Source organism: Vicia villosa, linkage group LG4 (genome assembly GCF_029867415.1).
Source record: "Vicia villosa cultivar HV-30 ecotype Madison, WI linkage group LG4, Vvil1.0, whole genome shotgun sequence".
In the NCBI taxonomy this organism is placed as follows: Eukaryota; Viridiplantae; Streptophyta; class Magnoliopsida; order Fabales; family Fabaceae; genus Vicia; species Vicia villosa.
In genome coordinates, this window is record NC_081183.1 from 191,108,559 (window position 1) to 191,119,263 (window position 10,705).

Consider the following 10,705-nt stretch of genomic DNA (forward strand, 5'->3'; position numbering starts at 1 on the left):
CTCTCACCCTGTTTCGAGCCCCACCAGAATTTTGCCAACATGCTTTCAATCTCATTACAATACCCCTCAGGAAGTTTGTAGCAGCTCATTATGTAGCTTGGAATGGCCTGAGTGTGGCAACCTGCTCTAAAAATTAAAGAATTTAGAATCGCCACCTATTCTACCAGGGCGAATAGGAAACTCTACGAATTTTTAGAGAATTTTGGGTAAGTTATTATATTCAGGTCAAGGGAAGGTGTTAAGCACCCTTAACCCTTTCCTAAGGTTTGCATTTAAGGTTTATAATAGTACTATTATGGTAAGGTTTGTGGTTTATGGCTAATGACAGAAAATGAATAGGGTTAAAAGTGAGATTTAAACCTAATTGAGGTTTTGGGGAAGGGGACTCGCCTTGGTTATCCAAGTGCCTACGTACCTCCTTATGGAGGATCAGAGTCTACGTGGTTCGGGGAGGGTTGTTCGCCTTAGAATTAGTATGAATGTGTGAAGGTATTTTGAATTACCTTATCGCGGTTTTGAAATTCGTAGTATGTAATTTTGTAAAAAAGAAATTATGTTTTAATATGGCGTACAATCCTAATTGTTATATGTCCCATTAATCGCGATGATCAATAGGTTTGATCACCATAAGCAAATTGCTAATAAAATAAAGAATTGCTAATTATTCTAATCGATTGATTCGATTATCACCATTAGCAAATTGATGTGTTTTAATAGATTATTTGAAGGAAATTATTCATCGTTAATCATCGTAATCAATAGGTTTGATTAAAACGAATAACGAATTAATGAGGGATTACTAATCATCGTAACCAATTGAATCGGTTAAAACCCTTTAGTAATTAAGCCTATTTAGATATATTATTTAATTAATTAAATAATTGATTATTAACCATCGCGACCGATTAATTCAATCGAAACGAATAATAAATAAAACCTTAATATTAATTTTATTATTAATTTAATTTAAAAAAGATCAAATTATATATATATATATATATATATATAATAAAAATGTATTAAGTTAATTATATAATTAATAAATAATATAAAACAAATAAAAAATTAAGTTATTTTGATTGTATGTGGCTTGGCTGAGGGTTCATGGTATACACCCTTCAAACTTATGTGTGGGTTCTGTGCTTGGTGGCAATCCTACGGTTGTATTTCTGAGTGTCCATGACACTGATCCTAGGTACCATACACAGGATCTATAATTGCAAATTACTGAAAAAACAACAAGGGCCAGGGATTGAACCCTGGACCCTAGGAATACCAAACGCGCCCCCACCACTCCAACCAAACACCACTAGTTGTTTAAGAATGGAAAAGCAATACTATTAACTAAACATTGCCAGCTAGCAAAAACTGAGCGCGAAAATTCAAATGGACGAATGGCACGCTGACACGCCTTCATCTTCTCCACTAAAACCTGCAAATATCTTTTTACAGCGCTTTTACGAGCAAGCTGTAAAAGCTCACATCTATTACAACCGCCTTCCACGAAAACCCCCCCATACATACACAAAAATCAAGATTAAGACCATGGTTAGCTTCGTCTTGTTCAGACGAGTTCAATTGTACCCGTTTCAGACCCCAATTCGTGCTAAATCACGTAACCCTAAAATTTCTATTAAGAACCTTAACATGGCAATCGAGAGCAAACGTGTACAGAAACCAAATTAAATGTCCAGAATCAATCAATACATCACCCTAAGCAATAATACACAAACAAAATTCACTATGAATGCATGAATCGTTGTACCCGAACTCAAATTTTTCGTGACATACCGTGAGCTTTTGGAGATTGTTCTAGGGGTGATGATCCACAAAGCTTCATAATCCTCCAAGGATTGTTTTGCACTCTTCAGAATCCTTTGAAAAGCCTTAAATCACCAAAACCGAATCTTGAATTTCTTGAAGAAATTTTGCTCCTAGATATGGTTCTCTTGCCCAGAATTTCATCCCCTAATACTTTGCCCTAGGTTCTATACTTATAGTAGAGCAAATTAGGTTAAAGAATTGGCTCAAAATATCTTTGAATCAATCATTGAAACTTTGTGAAATTTGATTCATGGAACTTTCCAAATTTGATCCAATTTTGTTCAATTAACTTGTGCACGAAATTAGATTGGCAATGTGGTATAATTTCTGATTGGAATTGATCATTATGAGGCCCCCAATCAAATATTTGATTTTTACTTGATTTATATCACTTTTAATCATCATTTAAATGAATAAAATACCATACAAAATCAAATAAAACCTAATAATTCGTGGCAAATGAATTTGGTGACTTGGATAACTTGTGGATCAAGATTAGATCTTAAAAAGTTAGACCCATTTGCAAGAAAATCCCGTTTGAACCACTTTTGTTTCACATTTTGCCTTCAAAATTTTCCAACTTTGACAAGGCATATCTTCCTCAATTTTTAAGATATGGAAGAGTTCTAGGACTTTTTGGAAACTTTAAGATATCCTCTGTAAGCCACTTTGGAACCTTTTTCCCATTTGAAGATTTTATCTTGATGATATTCCCTTCGACAAAAAACTGCTTTTGGTTGACTTTTGAAAAGGACCTATAATCTTTTGTACCATATCTCTTGAATGAAGCATTTCTGGCATTAGCATGTGAGAGACAAAGTTGTAGAGAATCAATTTTTCTTCAAAGTACATATGACTTTTTAGACCAAAAGCCCTAATTTAGCAACTTTTAATCTTGTTGATTTTGAAGCTTGTATGAGCTTGAAAGTAAAAATGTGATGGGCAAATTTTGGGGTATGACACTAAGCTATAGCTTTAATGAGGACTTCCTTTCCCGCACGAGATAGACATCTTTCCTTCCAACCTTTGAGCTTCTTCCAGACATGGTCAATCACAAAGGAAAAAATCTCCTTCTTTGATCTACTTAATAGAAGATATTCAATGAATTTAAAAAGTAAACATTAAAAGTTTGTAGTTATAAATTTATTTTTAACATGAAAATTATTTATTGAAGAGTGTTGAATTCGTTCATCTTTATCATGTTCTGGATTCAACTATGGTTTCATCATCGATGAGTAAAGTTGAAAATAGTGTTTTCCAGTGTTGTTGAAAGGACACTTAATGATTAACTAATGTATCTGGGTACATTAATTACTCATTGAATTTAAAAAAAAATGAATTTTTTTGTATATAAAATAAATAATCTGTCGTTATAAGTTCCATTTTGACTTAGAAAATTGTGAAAACCTCTTTAAATTTTTGCTGAGTGTGTTGAATCCATGTTTGACATGTGGTGGATTCAATTTTTGGTTTTATCAACTGATGGATTCAACTTTTGTCTTCAACATGGTTTTGATCTTATTTTATTAAACATAAAAAATAACCTTGAGGAAAATAAAAAAGGCAAAAAATGATTATGTTTTAACAATCATATTGGTTTTGGTCTGTTACAAAACATAACTCTCACATACAAACTAATTTAACAATTATAATATCAGAAATGTTATGCTTACATCGAAAGTTTACACTACACTGTATACCGTTTTTTCACATGCTAGTTTTTATGTCATTTTCCAAAATAATTAAGGGAAAGTTAGTAAATAGGGAGGGGATTAGGTTACATCCCCAAGTTCTCATGTCTCTCTCACATCTACTACAATCTCTTCTCTCACTCTCCCGAAACTCTCACTCTCTCCAACCTCATCCCTCACGGTTCATTCCTCGTCGGCACCGACAAACACGAACATGGAAGGGCATTCAACACTGTTCCCAAATCTCAAGGTGAAATATTCTTCTTATTCATCTTTGTGCGGCTTCTTTTTTTATAAATTATCTCAGCATTTATACTCAATGGAGTAGTTTCTGAAGTTGTGTCGTGACATGAAAATTAAATTTATACAAAAAAGAAAAGGAATAATCTCAAGTACTGTGTTAGGGTTATATCAAATAAGGTTAAGGGTTAGGGTTTTATGAACTGTACTTGAGATAACAATTGTTGAAAGAGAGACATTGAAAGAGGAATAATGTTAAGGGTTAGGGTTTTATCAAGTTTTTATTTGGTTTTATGTTGTTGTATTTATTATGTTGTTATTTGTTTTTGTTTTGTTATTAGGTAATGGCATCATCAAGAAATTTGTATTTTGTTCTCTCGTTTAACAAAAATAACTTATTAAAGCCTTACCATCACCTTCTTATCAAATTGCATGAAGTTCTTTGTTAATATAATTCCTCGCGTCTTTTTCACAAAATGGAATATTTTCATGTCCTCCTGCATCTTTAACTAGCGATTGAAAGGACCTTTTGATCCTTACTCCCGCATCATCATTGATTTGGATTGTTCTTTTCACGTGTAAGCTCATTTTCTTGTTGGCCTTAAACAATCTAACTTTCGTTGGGCTAGTTTCATGAGAATGGTTAGATTCAACTTGTTTAATGTACCACAAACCATCTTCTTTTATTTTAACATAAATCTTGGCAGGACAACTTTTCTCTCTAGATGGTAGTGTCTTTAACGTGCATGAAATTTTTGAGACAGTAGACCCCCCTCTTGAACATGAATGTATTAGGTAGTTGAGCTTCCCATCATCTCCCTTTTTGATGATTTCTTCCTCCATTTGAAACCCTTTTTCAAAGCATAATGTTGATATTATGTTTTAACTTCCTCTACACAAGAAAAACACATCCCAATTTCGGGAACCCAACGTGAATCATCATCATCACCATCACCGTGATCAACTTCTATATCTTCCCTTTGACTACCTCCACAATCTACCAAAATGTTTGAACTATCCATTATGACACACAAACTGCACAAAATATGCCAATTAGATGTATAATATAAATTTATAACAAAGTTGGTTAATAGTGTGCAAAAAGATGGTTAATTTTGTGTATAACTTGGTTAATAAACTCCCAGACATGACTACAAATTTATCACATTCTTTATGATAAAGTTGGTTAATACTGTGACACAAGGTGGTCAATACGGTTCCAAAAATGGTTAATGAACCAACATGAGTAAATACATGAAATCGTTTAACAGTAAATTAACGTGGTTAATGATGTGAACAAAGCTGATCAATACAGTTTAGAACATGGTTAATGAACAACCTTGAATAAATATGAAATCAGTAACGTTATGTACTAATCTTTCATTATATACAATACAAAATATGATTCAAAAGAAAAAATTGATATTATTGGAAGGAACAATAATGATACCTAGAAGTTTAAGAAGTTAAATCTTCATATTCATTGCTTGATGATGTCAAATAAATTTCTTTTTCTCTTGATACAACATGTATTTGATTGAGTTTGGTTGGAGATGGTAATGAAAAAAATGGTGGGAGAAGAGCAAAACCGGCGCGGAAGAGAAAGAAGAAGACGGTATGGTTGTGTTAATGTGTGGTTCTTTTTAAGACAGAGAAAAAATACAACACTAGTCATGGCTCACATGTAAGGAGAAAAAGTAATAAGATTATTTAATTATTTTATTGAGTATAAATGAATAGGACAATACGGTATAGTATAACTATGAAGCGTAATAATAGCAATTTTGTTATAATATATGCTATGGGCGACTGAAAATAGTCTCATATTTTAGAAATAAATTTAAGGTAACTTATAATACCCCTACCGTTCAGTCTTATTAAACATCTTTTTTAAAGGGAAAAATCATGGATTCTAATACTCAAAAAGTGGAGAGTAATTTATATCTGCAAATAAAAGAAAAGTGTAATTCGAAATAGAATTTTTTTTAATTAGACACAACCATAACACTTGGATTTACACACAATCAATTATAACTTTTATTAATTAAAAAGTAAATAAATAATTTTCCCTTTCCTCCCTTATCACAACCACTATCATGAATCCAATTAAAAAAGAAACTAGGTTTTAAATAAATTAAAAAATTTCTCTCTCCATATAAATAATTATCTTCAAAATAAGTTTGTTAAAACAACGGAGCAAAAAGAAAACGTAATTTATCAACGGACAATAATATACATAAACATTAAATGAGAAGAAGAGAAAATCATATGGAGGTTATGTCACAAGCTTTTATTATTTTCAAAAGAGATTAAGAAAATAACAGATACATAATATTATTTCACATTTTCTATCCTTCCCTTTGAAACCACTAATTAATTACAGCACTACGACCCTAAAATATTCAAGTTGCAATGAAACAACTAGTCATAACAAACCTCCCTTAAAAAAAAAAAAACATAAACTAAAACAAATCAAAGAAGACCCAACAATTTTCACCGTCAACTAAGTCAATAACATAAAAATTGCACAATTGTGCAATTTCTTCCAACATTTCTTCACTCCCAAATTCCAACTTCCATAAACCCATTCTCAGAAGCACATCCTCTAAACATACCATTGCAGTTAAATCCATAAGCAACTTCACCTTTACTCGAAACCGCAATCAGTCCGGCCATTCCTTCATCCAACCGATTCTTAATCACATAATCCACTGCCTCTTGAAGACCAAGTCCTTTGTATTCCATAACAGCCGAGACCTCGCGTGCCAAAGTCCCGCGAATAATAGCCTCGCCTTCGCCAGTGCATGATACACCAGCAAGTTTACATGCATAAGTACCTGCACCGATGAGTGGCGAGTCACCGATTCGACCCACCATCTTGTTCATTAGTCCACCAGTGGACGTGGCAGCAGCACATCTTCCTTCGCGGTCAACAACTACGCATCCGACTGTCTCAGGCGCGTAAACACTCATTGGAAGTCCATTCATTTTCAATGGACTTTCAACTCCTGCACCACATCCGGAGGATGGAATTCGATAATCAAACTGCAACATACAATAAACAACAATTAGTAAAAAAAATTACCTTATTCCAAACTGTAAAAAAATGAAAAAAAAATATAATTTTGAAACTTTACTATATATTTTACCAATTACCGATAAATAATTTGAAATTGTATAATTAATAACGTAATTAACATTGAACAATACTTTGTCTTTATCTTTGTTTTGGTAGAGTTTGGTAGAGATTAAATAATGAGAAAGTATAGTAATTGCTCTGAAATAATAAACAAATATTTTCTTCATTTTCGTAAAAGATTCTCTATTACAAATTCTCTATTATTGAAAATTTAGACCAAAATAAATAGTGTTACCAATTTGCTGAATCTAATTGAAACAAGATCCATAGTTGAATCTAAAAATAATTACTTACCAGAATTGTATTTGCCTCCTTTGCCAGCTTAAGCATGCCAATATTGTCAGCAGTGATAAAGTATTCATTGTCGACAACCTCCACACCCTATGAAAACCAAAACAAAAACAGGTATAATAATTTAGTAATTAACACTAATCAAATATATTAATACTAATAATTAAACTAATTTACTTTTGGTTTGCAAAGTTTAAGAACACGTGGGAACTTTTTAACAAACCTGTTGTCTAGCAAAATCTTCAGCACCATCAAAAGCAAGATAGGAATGAGGAGATTTGTCCATAACCAACCGTGCCAGTGAAATAGGATTCTTAACGGTGGTTAATCCTGAAACGGCACCGCATCGTCGTTTTGGACCGTCCATTATGCTAGCCTCCATTTCCACAGTTCCTTTCGCCGTCAGGGCAGATCCACAACCCGAATTGAATAGTGGATCCGTTTCCAATTCCCTCACCTTTTATAAACATAACAAACACATATTCAACAAACAAAAATAATTAATATTAAAACATTACTTGGTGTTCTTATTAATTCATGTAATTTTTATAAATATTATTAGGAATGACAATGCATATTTATTTTCTTATTTATGTTAATAACTATTATTGTTGTGGTTGTTAAGTACCACAAGTTCGACAACATCGATGGCGGGAAGATTGGAACGAAGAGCAGAGATGCCGAGATTGAGAACACGAGTGAGAAGTTGTTTGGCTTCTTCTTGACGTTGGAGAGGGAGGTTGGGGTCAACACCAGCACCACCATGCACAGCAATAGCCCAACCACCCATCTTTCTCTTTTCTTAATTATATGACTAGACTCACTCTGCTCTATTACCCTTCTGCTCTTTCTTTTATGAATGTTTGGAGTCTGCAACAATGTATGTGACCGAAGGGGTGCTTTTATAGGCGATTTCGGATTTCAAATTTTATGTACTGGAGTTTATTTTAATTTTGAGCCTCGTGAGTGGCAAGGGTTTTGTTTGGTTTAGCGGTGTGGTGTGTCTCTTCGCACGCAGGCCACAAGCGCTATTTGTTCCTCTGTCCAATAATAAATGTTTTATTTGAGTATATGTGATTAAGAAAAGGAAAAAAAGGAAATGCATTGTCATAATAAATTAAAACATTTTGATTGGTTGTATGTATAAAATTGTTTTATACTGACAGTGCATTATCTTTAAACTCTTAAGAAAATAAGTAGGTGAATTGTTTTAATGATAAAATTACTCTTAATTATTAAAGAGAAAAGTGGCGATGCACCAACAATATAAAATAGTTTTACACTATCAACTAATCACAAATATATATATATATATATATATATATATATATATATATATATATATATATATATATATATATATATATATATATATATATATATATATATATATATGACATTCTCATATGATATGCCCTATATATATATATATATATATATATATATATGACATTCTCATATGAAAATAATTAAATAGTAACGAAAGCGTTCAGTATATGGCAGTTTTTTTTTTCATTCTATTTATTAAAATTATTTTATAAATAATTAAATAAAAATAAAAACATGAAAAATATTGTTTATATTTTTATCCGCTGCATAACGAAGAAAACGAACAAACTGGCACGTGAGTGCCTGTCTGACGCTAGTTATAGGAAATGAAGTTAATAAATAGGAGTATAGTAATAAAAATTATTTATATTCTAAAAAATATTTATTTTAAAACATAGAAGAAGTGTAAATGAATCACTTCTTATGTGACGGAAATAATAATATTTTTGAGTGGGTTGAGATTTTTAAAAAAAAATATATATTTCAGTTATTATTTTATAATTTTCTAAATAATAACTATTTTGCGGTTGTCAACTAATAAAAAAACTGTCTTTTGTTTGAGTGAATTTTATTATTTTTTTGAAATAAAAGCTTTATATTTCAAAAAGAAAGAATTTAGAATAGAGAGCACGTAAATTGTATAAAGGTCACTTTGAACGCTATCGTTACTATGAAAAGATACTACAAAAATATGGCTGTATAATATACAGCCATATTTAAAAAGTCATCCTAACCGCGAGATAAAAATACATGCGGTTCGGTTTGGTTCGGTTTTGAGCATAAAAGTCATCCTAACCGCGAGATAAAAATACATGCGGTTCAGTTTGGTTCGGTTGATTTTTAAAAAGTCATCCAAACCAAACCAAACCAAACTAATGCGGTTAGATCGGTTCGGTGGACCGCGGCTTACACTATAAAATAAAAATGTACTAAAATAATTCAATGTCAATATAATATATGATATTATACCATACAAAAGAAATTATATTACAAGAACAATTATATTACAAGAACAGTAGAGAACTAAAAATACATTATAAATGAAATATATATATTAGATAGTAGAGAATTACATAAATATGTAGCTCAATAAAATACAAAAACTAAGTGGATTATGCCAAAACTTAAGTTAATAAAATAATTATTAAAATTCAAAACGTGAGCTGTGGTTGCGTGCAATTGGATTTGGAAAGATAATAAATTAATTATTAAAATTCAAAACTTAAGTTAAATATGCGGTTCAGTTCGGTTTGGTTCGGTTTTGTGAAATAAAAACCGCAAACCAAACTGAACCGCGCGGTTTAGTCCAAAAATCATCCAAAATCATCCAAACCAAATGCGGTTTTTTGCGGTTTCGGTTTGGATTGGTTCGATTTGCGGTTTTGCTTTTGGATTGGTTCGGATACGATCACCCCTACTGTATATGTATCTAGAGCTGTTAAAATAGGGCGAAGCCCATGGGCCGGCCCATTTGGCCCGAAAAATTTTAGGGTCTGGGCCTCATTTTTCGAGCCCATTTACATCCGGGCCTTTTTTAGCCCAGCCCTAAAAAACCCTAAAAAATATGGGCCGGCCCGTATGGGTCATGGGTAGCCCACCGGCCCGAAAAAATTAAATATTTTTAATATAATTAAAATTTATCCTTTCCTAATTATAATTATTATAAAAATTTATAACATTTTCTTGTTATAATTATCATAAAATTATAATTGTCATGAATATTTATAACTTAAAATTTGTTGGAACAAGTTATTTAATTATTTGTGCTACATTAGATAATTTGTGATGTATTTTGGATAGTTTAAATTAAGTTAATGTGTTGTTTTATATTTTAATTATTAATTTATATGGATTATTTAGAAATTATAATTTTGGATATAAAATTTAATATATATATATATATATATATATATATATATATATATATATATATAAAATGTATTCTTGCATGCAATTATATGGTTACTTACAAAAATAAGGAGAAAATTTTAATTTTTTATAGAAATGGGCCCGTTTAGGGCCGAAGCCCATTTAGGGTCGGGTAGCCCGCAGCCCAGACAGGGCCGGGCCTGGTTAGTAAAATTAGAGCCCATTTAAAAATGGGTGTTTTGGGCCCATCCCTAAAAAGCCCGAAGCCCATATGGGCCGGGTAGCCCATATTGACAGCTCTAATGTATCGCATTAAATATTC

At 31.8% G+C, this 10,705-nt stretch overlaps 1 protein-coding gene across 1 annotated transcript; it reads right to left on the minus strand.

The window, feature by feature from the left end:
* Positions 1-6,024: 6,024 nt before the first annotated feature.
* On the minus strand, positions 6,025-8,067 carry LOC131596494 (probable isoaspartyl peptidase/L-asparaginase 2). The gene is made up of 4 exons (XM_058869153.1): positions 7,814-8,067; positions 7,409-7,642; positions 7,189-7,275; positions 6,025-6,800 (listed from the first exon to the last, which is right to left on the minus strand). The coding sequence occupies exons 1-4, from the start codon at positions 7,973-7,975 to the stop codon at positions 6,312-6,314; spliced, it is 972 nt and encodes a 323-aa protein (XP_058725136.1). The 5' UTR covers positions 7,976-8,067; the 3' UTR covers positions 6,025-6,311.
* Positions 8,068-10,705: the final 2,638 nt, after the last annotated feature.

Excerpts from the sequence above, each read along its gene's own strand:
- LOC131596494 (XM_058869153.1), bottom strand. The coding sequence starts at position 7,975 with ATGGGTGGTTGGGCTATTGCTGTGCATGGTGGTGCTGGTGTTGACCCC. Across the intron at positions 7,643-7,813 it reads TCGATGTTGTCGAACTTGTG|GTGAGGGAATTGGAAACGGA; the intron begins GTACTTAACAAC and ends TGTTTATAAAAG. Across the intron at positions 6,801-7,188 it reads AGGAGGCAAATACAATTCTG|TTTGATTATCGAATTCCATC; the intron begins GTAAGTAATTAT and ends TGTATGTTGCAG.